We start from the raw sequence: 10,000 nt of genomic DNA on the forward strand, positions 1-10,000 counted from the left end.
TCTAAGAATACCTTAGTTCTGACTTGGTTGCACACTCACTGGTACATTGGATCGCTGTCAGAGTCATCGTTATCATCATCTTCATCACCAGAGACGGAATCTTCACTTCTGTGGCAGCCGGCAGCCTCGATATTTTTCTCCATTCTTACACAAAGAATTTCACAGTGGTTAGATATTGAATCTGGTGCAATGGAAATGGTTCCGAGATTGCTGCCAAATCGCTCTTCATCACCACCATACTCATAATCATCATCAACTATTGTTCCTTCAGTAGTATTCCTTACCTCCAAGGCCCATTAAACTCTCACTCTGTCTTCCTTCCATATAGTATTATTAGTGTCCTTCAGGACAGGGTTGCTCCTGGGATGCATCCCCCCCTCCTCCCGTATAGCCTCTCTGCCTCCCCCTCTCTACTCTCCTCTCTCCCCCCCTCCTCCCGTATAGCCTCTCTGCCTCCCCCTCTCCACTCTCCTCTCTCCCTGATTTATACATTAAATAGTTAGGCAGGAGGGCAGGGAGGCACCTATCATTCCATGATCTATATCTCTCCGTGCCCTCATTAAAAATACATGTGTATGCTTAGGGGAGACAATATAGAATATATAAATCAAAATGCTAAAGGCGTCAGAAGAAGCCTTCTGTATTTATTTCCCCATAGCTTTCCCTCTGTGGACCCAGGACTTTTTTTTCTTCCCTGTGTGTGGCAACCAGTGAGGACACGTTTGATACTTTAATATTATACTATACTGGAAATATTGTTCATTATTATTGTGTCATATATTTGATAATCTGCCCACGCAACACTGCTGGTTGAGATACGACACATTTTGTATATTCTGTTTATTTTTTTCTTTCCATTTTGGAAATGTGTTATTGTTTTTGCATTGCATTAACTGGCTAAGTGGCGATGCAGCTGATTTCAGACCCGGGTGTCACAGCCGTAACGCTGAGTTCACATTCACAGTAAGCCTCTGTGCGACTGACAGGCCGCTCTCCTGTAACAAAGTTGACAAATGACTTGTGTAACATTTACTTGCACAATCGATAGCTCTGACAAATTCCACCTGGACGGTGATTAATGCTACATCCACCCCCAATCTAGCAACCTCCCCAGCCCCCCCAACCCCACTCCTCCCTCTGCGTGTGTCGTGCTGAGAGCAGATGAAGCAGCCCTCCGAACTCTGTGTGTGTGTGTGTGTGTGTGTGTGTGTGTGTGTGTGTGTGTGTGTGTGTGTGTGTGTGTGTGTGTGTGTCCGTGTCCGAAGGCTTGTAGACTTCCTCTGGATCATCCGTCGAGCGCACGGATAGCTCGGCAAATTCACCGAGGTTGTGCGGGGTAAATAATTGAAGCGTATACGGGCCTTGGCGTGGCACTGAGTGAGTTACTCTTCGGTGTCTGCGTGCGTCTTTCTACGTCTATAACTGCAGGAAGGTGCTGAGAATAGACGGGTCGGGAGGGGAGAGAGAGAGAGAGAGAGACGAGGAGGAGAAAGTGTAACGGAGAGAGAGGAGGAAATGTAAATGCGCGCATGAAAAGACGCGGAGGCATCGGGGATCAGACGCTGTGCTACTCTCTTCACTTCCTCCAAGCCCACTGCTCCACTTTGAACTGGTCTATAAATATTCAGCTCTACACATAAACAATATCCAAATGAGCCCAGGCATCCATACTGCCAAGGTTAAAAACTCTGCTTCCTATTAGAGACGCCACGACTTGACTCGCTCAAAAGGTTACCGCCTCCTTCTGACCCAAACTATTTGTGCTCATTAAGATCAAGAAGAAGATAATCATCACCACCACAGAGGCTTATTTACTTTGACCAAATTAGTGTACGACTACATTAGCGGAACCTAACGAACGAGCGCAGCCAAGTCTTTGAACTTGGCAGTGAAAAGTTGAATTTAGAGAAACTTAATTAAATGTGCGTACGACTGGAGGAACTCATGCGGTGGGCGATTTGTTCACATTTAACACAGGGGGGAGGTGGGGAGAAGCTTCAGTTTGTTTGACTTTTCCTATGTATGTAAACAGTTCTGTTGGCTGTTCTATTGATGACTTAAACATACGAGGATGTGGGGGTTAAGCAGAGAAACACAACAAGAAGCAACATGTAAATCCCCATCGAAACCACTTAATTTGAGGTCAACACTGAATCATGTCTTCACGTATAATATAGTATTAGCCGGTCGTATTGTTATCGGTGTCAACTTTCTCATTGTGTTGTGTGGAGAAAGTGTAAGCTAATAATATTTAGTGATCACTTACAGTAGCTGTACCCTGCATGGCCCCATGGGTAATCCCTAGTTATGAAGCGGATGATGGATTTTGTGCTGACAGGCTGATGACATGCTGTCTCTCCCGCTCTCACATCAGTCCTAAGATCCGCACATGGCTTTTCACAGAGCGACATGGTACAGGAAGTCCTGGCTCTCTCACAGAGCTGTAGAGCAGTGACATGGTACAGGAAGTCCTCACAGAGCTGTAGAGCAGTGACATGGTACAGGAAGTCCTCACAGAGCTGTAGAGCAGTGACATGGTACAGGAAGTCCTGGCTCTCTCACACAGCTGTAGAGCAGTGACATGGTACATGAAGTCCTGGTGCTCTCTCACAGAGCTGTAGAGCAGTGACATGGTACATGAAGTCCTGGTGCTCTCTCACAGAGCTGTAGAGCAGTGACATGGTACAGGAAGTCCTCACAGAGCTGTAGAGCAGTGACATGGTACATGAAGTCCTGGCTCTCTCACAGAGCTGTAGAGCAGTGACATGGTACAGGAAGTCCTGGCTCTCTCACACAGCTGTAGAGCAGTGACATGGTACAGGAAGTCCTGGTGCTCTCTCACAGAGCTGTAGAGCAGTGACATGGTACATGAAGTCCTGGTGCTCTCTCACAGAGCTGTAGAGCAGTGACATGGTACAGGAAGTCCTGGTGCTCTCTCACAGAGCTGTAGAGCAGTGACATGGTACAGGAAGTCCTGGCTCTCTCACAGAGCTGTAGAGCAGTGACATGGTACAGGAAGTCCTGGCTCTCACACAGAGCTGTAGAGCAGTGACATGGTACAGGAAGTCCTGGCTCTCTCACAGAGCTGTAGAGCAGTGACATGGTACAGGAAGTCCTGGCTCTCTCACACAGCTGTAGAGCAGTGACATGGTACAGGAAGTCCTGGCTCTCTCACAGAGCTGTAGAGCAGTGACATGGTACAGGAAGTCCTCACAGAGCTGTAGAGCAGTGACATGGTACAGGAAGTCCTCACAGAGCCGTAGAGCAGTGACATGGTACAGGAAGTCCTGGTGCTCTCACACAGCCGTAGAGCAGTGCGTTCAGAGGGTACGGGGGGTCTCCGGCTGGCGCTGTGTTCAAATGAGAAAGGGGGGGCTGCGTGACTTAATCTGACAGTACTGTGCGATCTGTGTGGTATCGGAGCCTTGGGGAAAGAGGAGTGGGAGAAAAGAAAGTGAGAAAAAAGAGGGGGATCGGATGGAGAAAGGGGCCCTGCGTGGTGGAGAAAAAGCTCACGTAGAGACCAGACAGACAAGGTCACCCAGAGCAGGGTGGCCCTGACAGAGAGACAGAGGGGGAGGGAGGGAGAGAGAGAGGGAGAGGGAGGGAGAGAGTATTTGCTATTACAGTATTTACATTCCCTCTCAGCTCCTTCGTACCTCTGTATTGAAGAAGAAAAGCGTCTTGCTTTTATATGTCTGCCTCTGCCTCCCTCCTGTAATCACTTTCTTTCTTGTATTTGATGTTGCTTGAGCTGCGCTCGACGTTTCAGCCAAATGCGAATGAATTGCGACGCGGCGCTTTGCTCTCGCTTATTTTCCAACGTAGTCTTTTCTTCTCGGTCAGCCATTGTGCCTTCGTTCAGACCTCATAACCGACTGTAGCCTGCAGACATCCCTCCCCTCCTCCTCATTGGTTGAGCCACGCCGAGTGACCCCTTTCCCTCTCGTCAGTCGTGTCACAGTAGCCAATGGGGAGCCGCGTGTCGCAGAAACAAGGAAGTGGAGCGGTGGCTGTCGAGAGAGGGGAGCGCCCGCCCGGTCGCCCTGGTCCTAACAGCCCCCCGACGGAAAGCGAATAAAGTAAGCTGCCAACAAAGGCAGGGAGACAATTTCAGTGGATGCATATAGGTTCCACGCTGATTCCTTAAATCGCGGCTGCATCCACACGCAGATGTGTTCAAATACAAATGAGGTGCGGTGAAGTGCATTTATTTACTCCCGTTCACCAAAGACACACGGACACAGATCCTCACAACCATACCATCCACCTTCCTTACCGCATGCACCCGTGACCGCTATCAGCCATGCTTTGTACCTGTCAAGTGCTGTCCTTTTCCCTGTGCCCAGAGCCTGTGCTCACTACATGAGAGCTCTCACATCAAAGCTACACACACACACACACACACACACACACACACACACATATACACACAGATGAAACACGCTCTCTCTCTCTCTCTCTCCGGCCGCCTCTCTCCCCACTCCCGCACATTAGACACATTTCACTTCATTACAACACCACTGGAAAAATAGAGGCGCTGCTGTCTTAAAGGGACATCTTATTTACTCCTCCTCACACTGCTGGACTCGCTCGTACACACACACACACACACACACACACACACACACACACACACACACACACACACACTCACACACACACACACACACACACACACACACACACACACACACACCGCTCGCTGTCTTTCAAATGATGCGAGTGGAAGGGAAAATAATGATCTGTTAGCATCTGAGTTCTAGTGGACAAACGGCATCCAATTTGACCACAAAGAGACACAACAGTGTCGACAAAGAGTACGGACAATAGCTCGTTAAAACGATAGAGCATGGCTCTAATCCTGTAATAATACACCACATATACCACCTCATATATGTTTTTGATTTTATTTTATTTATTTATTTATTTCTTCTTACACGATAGTTTGACCGATAACGTTCTGATAATTAAGCGCTTGTAGCTAATTGTAAGAGCGTCACGATGCTGCATGCAGGGAGGGAGACGAGGAGACGGCGGAGGCAGGGCTTTCGTCGTCGAGATGAGACAAGCGCCGGTTTCCCTAGCAGCGGCAGCCATTGTTGTGCTATCTGCTGCGCGACAGGCCGACAAAGGAGCGCTAAGGAGCGTCCGGAGCGGGGTGAAGGGGGTCGGGGTGCCCCCCCTCAGAGGGGTCGGCGCGACCCTCTTGACCGCTGGCCCCCGGGGCAGGGACTCAGTGTGGTGGTGGCACAGGGGCACCCACAGGGCATGGGAAGAGACTTAGCCTGCACACCGCAGCAGAAAGACAAGGCTGAGCCAACGCTAGACGACTGTGTGTGTGTGTGTGTGTGTGTGTGTTTTTGTTTCAGACAGTGTGTGTAGGACAAAGGCAAAATGACCCAACGTTAGAAATGTGTGAGGGAGAGATTTAGTGCAATAAAAGCAGGGTAACCCAAAGCTTGCAACGTGTCCGCCTGTAAGATTCACACTTTGACAGCACATCACAACACAAAGATGGGAATTACCCACTGCTATCAGTGTGTGTTGGGGGAGACTGAACAGTTAGCTCAGAATACAAAGACGGACTGACCTAACTCTACAAGGCTGTATAGCGCAGAAATGTAGCTTTCACAAAAACACAACACAAAGACTGGGATGACGAACATTAGCTCTGTGGGAGAAATCAGTTCTGTGGGATTTGTTGAAAGCACAGACAATCTGCTGTTTAATCGGCCCATAATAACACCTATAATAACGTTTTATATTTGATAGAAAATTTGCCAAATTATAATGTCAGATGATATAGTATAATAACATTTGTCAAATGTTTGTTATAAAAAAAAATATGAATCACATAATTTTAGCTTTATTTTCATGCAAGTAAAAATGACAGAAATGCGTTGTTAATGTATTTGATTGAGTCCAAGCGCATCAGACAGAGAGGAGAATAGAGGAGAATAACAGGAGGAAGTGTGGGGACAGGCAGACTATGTCCTCCTGACATCAGGGGACAGGAAGTGTGGGGACAGGCAGACAGTGTTGTCCTCCTGACACCAACACAGACCTCTCAGTGTTCAAATAAATGATGGTTTCCGACACAGAGGTGAAGCCGGCTGCAGCAGACTAAGTACGCTGAGGACACCGCTCGCCTTTACAGCGATGTCCTTCTGGGTGACTGGACAGCTGAAAGGGTTAGCACTATTAGCACTGTTAGCCCGGTTAGCTGCGTTAGCCCCTGCAAAGGAAATGCCATAGGCTATAGGCCACTCAGGGTTAGCACAGGAATGCTAAAGGCTAGGAACCGGGCCACTTGAGGTTAGCATTAGTGTGCTTAAGGCCAGGAAGGATTATTGAGCAGTGAGGGTGAGGTTTGAGGCCACTCGGGGTTACCATCAGAACACTTGGAGCAGTGTTGTTACACCGTTCACTTCTGGCCTCATGAAGCAGGATCGGAGGAAAGGGAAAATGCACAAAGGGATGTGAGGGCGGTTGGGTGCAATGGGGCTTTTCCTTTTTCTTTATGTCACCACCGAATTTGTCAAATCTGACAGAACAGCACATTTACAGTGCAACAAATTTCTCCTTTTATCATTTTGTTAATTAATGTTTTTTTTTCTTATATATTTTTTACATTATTATGTATGTATTTTTTTTATGTGTTGATTTATCTTAATTGTATCTTGTTTTATGATGGTGGTGTCATTGGCTGTACTGGTCTTGTCAGTTATTTTATCAGGCTGCCACCAGTGGGCAGTGGCACAAAGCTGGTGTGGGTTTGGGTGTCTACATCTCTCTCTCTACCTCTCTGTCTCTCTATCCCTCCCCCCACCCCACCCCCCTCTCTCTCTCTCTCACTCTGATATGTCTCTGTCTCTCTCCCCTCTCCTCTCCTTAGCTCCTGTCCCTCCTTTGCTCCTCTCTTCCCTCTTCATCGGGCCATCTATCCATCCGTCTCCATGTGTCTGAACCTGTATCTGTCTGTAATTGTCTGTGCCGTGTCTGAAGGCTGAAGTAAGTCCTCTTACAGTAATAGATCCTGACCCATTACCTCTCTCTCTCACACACACACACACACACACACACACACACACACACACACACACACACACACACACACACACACACACACACACACACACACACACACACACACACACACGCTAGGTTTGGAGTGAATCATCTAACTATAATTCATATACAAAACATACACATTTGCAAAATATATATATATTCAATATATATACCGTGTGTGTGGAGTATATATATATATGTGTGTGTGTGTGTGTATATACAGTATATATATATGTATGTATATATATATATATATATATATATATATATATATATATATATATGTACAGTAAATCACATAATCACAGTTGTGAAATGACCATCATACTTAGTTTGCGGTGTCTCAGATTAAAAGACCACACAGTCCATACTTTTTTGATGTGTTAATTCACTTTTTACTTTAAATTTCTACCCCAAAATGAGTAAATGATACAGTAAGAGGATATTTTCAAAATACATTGGTTGAAATTTCAGTGCATATTCAAGGAGTTGAGTGAGATAAATAAAATAAAAAACAAGCTCCTAATAGTTTTAATTTAATTTAATAATTAGCAAATTGATTTTGTTCTTAAATTTTTGTCTTATTTACTTGAATAAGGAGGAGAGCATGTCTGAATTTGAAATGGAGTGAGAATACGATTTATGTTATAATCTGGATAAGTGCGAAAGTGTCATTTTGCCGTTGTCAACACACAGCAGGTGCTGCTGAGGGAAGGGGTGTGTGGCGGGGTTGACGTGTACGGGCACAGGAGGGACACACACACACACACACACACACACACACACACACACACACACGCTGCGTCAACGGAAGACAAGCACATTGCGTTAACACTTATTAAAGAAGAGGAGACGTGCTGCCTGCAGCAGACAGGGTGTGTGATGGTGACTTGTGGAGGAAACTCAGCGACATTGCCTCTCTTAACTCCCTTTCACATCTCCTAAAGGCCTTTTTGTCAGCACTGATATCCCTCCTACGTGTGTGTGTGTGTGTGTGTGTGTGTGTGTGTGTGTGTGTGTGTGTGTGTGTGTGTGTGTGTGCGTTCCCAGTGGGGGTGGTGTGTGTGTAACGCACAGCCAAAGTGGAACAGGAATCCATCCATTTCCTGCTTTAGTTTCAGAGTGCTTGGGACAATAAACACGGTTAATTAAAATGGCTTCAAAGTGTAAAAAGTCACTAAAGGCTGCAGGAAAACTTCCCCTTCTCCACAATACGCTTCCCCTCTGTCAGTCTCTCATCTCATCAGCACTTGTTTTGTTTTCCTCTCTCGTGTTCTCTCTCTGCTTTTTAAAAACACTTCACTTCCATTTTGACAGGTAGAAGCGCTATATTGATGGTCAAATTTGATAAAAAAAAAAACATTTTAGTCTTTCAGATTTTGTTGTTACGGAGCTTTGTTTTGATTTTGAAATTATATATGTATGAGTTGTATTTGGAGTCCTGTGTGTGTGTGTGTGTGTGTGTGTGTGTGTGTGTGTGTGTGTGTGTGTGTGTGTGTGTGAGTTTCAGGTCAGGCACACACACACACAGGGCGTGCACACAGCAGTGTGTACATGTTGTGTCTAACTCTTTAGTTGAGTGATGGTGCGATCGATTGGCTGTGATATTAAGTGACACATGGCCTTTGGAGTCACTAAATGCTCGTCGCCGGCTCAAACCACCGCCGCTGAATTCCAATCCCCCGGCTCGCTCTTAGTCATGTGACATGTCCCCCGGCTCGCTCTTAGTCATGTGACATGTCCCCCGCAGTGACACACTGTCTCTTGTCTCTCTCACTTTCTCTACCCTCTGTTCCCGTCTGGATTTGCATATTTACCCACACTAATCTATCAATCTGCTTCTCTTAACAGTTGTTCCTGTGTTATTTGCTCGAGGATATCCACTGCTGAGCTCTAAGTTAATATTGACATTAAAAAAAAAAACTTTTCTAAAAATAAGAAAATTCAGGCTACATGTTACGGGATAATATTATGTGGTATTTGCACTAAATAAAATGTGGGCAGGGCAGATTGATATATTTATACACTGTATGTGGCTCTAATATGATATTGTGGATCTAAAGTTATATTGGGTGTTCAGGATCTGCAAATAAAATAATAAACCTCATGCACAAGCTGCAGACGTGATATGAACAGTAGCCGATGCAGTTCGCCCACGGCTCTCATCGTATGTTCTCATGGTATGTTCTCTCTCTCTCTGCTCTCCCGTCTATAGGAGGACTACGGCGTGATGGTGCTCAACCCCAACGAGAACTACCTGGAGGTGGAGACGCTGGCCAGGTCCTCTCCCCTGCCCTCCCCTCTGCTGCCCTCCCCCCCCGAGCCGTCGGACGAGCCCGCCGAGAAGAGGGAGCGCAAAGACGACAAGGAGGGCAAGAAGAAGAGGGAGTTCTACGAGAAGTACCGCAACCCGCAGAAGGAGCAGGAGACGGAGCGCACCGCTATACGGGTACGTGGAGGGGAGGAGAGAGTGGGTGTGTGGATGCGGGGGAAAGGGAGGGATGTGGGGAAGGAGAGAGGGAGGAGAGATGGGAACGAACGGGGAGAGCCGGGGTGGGGGAATGACGTTGACACCCTCCCCTTCCCTCCCCCGATTCCCCCCCCCCCCGGACGTTGAGATGGTGAGCGAAATCAGAAACGATGGGGGGGAGGTAGGAGACAAGGGTGAGAAAGTGGGAGGGGAGGACTTTGGGAGTGAGAGATAGAAGAGGCGAGAGGAGGGAGGGAGGTGCTTAGCGGTTAGGGTGCAAGGGAGGAAGGAAATGTTAGGTAACGAGGGAGGAAGGGAGGATGGGAGGATGGAAGGCAGAAGGAGAGAGAGAGAGGCTCTTGTGTGGTCAGCCTGTGTGTGAAGAGGTTGGCCGAGCTCCAGTCGCCTCTCAGTGAGCAAGTGTTAACCACATGGCTGTCCTCCCTCTCTCTCTCT

General features: G+C 47.2%; 1 protein-coding gene across 1 annotated transcript in view; it reads left to right on the plus strand.

Annotated features, from left to right (window-relative positions):
- arb2a (ARB2 cotranscriptional regulator A) overlaps positions 1–10,000 on the plus strand; it is a 237,176-nt gene that overhangs the window by 100,779 nt on the left and 126,397 nt on the right. Inside the window, exon 6 of the mRNA XM_083644566.1 lies at positions 9,290–9,523. Within this exon, the coding sequence (XP_083500692.1) occupies positions 9,290–9,523 (234 nt within the window). The remainder of the gene's footprint in view (positions 1–9,289; positions 9,524–10,000) is intronic.

This window comes from Poromitra crassiceps, assembly GCF_964638095.1.
Source record: "Poromitra crassiceps genome assembly, chromosome: 10".
In the NCBI taxonomy this organism is placed as follows: Eukaryota; Metazoa; Chordata; class Actinopteri; order Beryciformes; family Melamphaidae; genus Poromitra; species Poromitra crassiceps.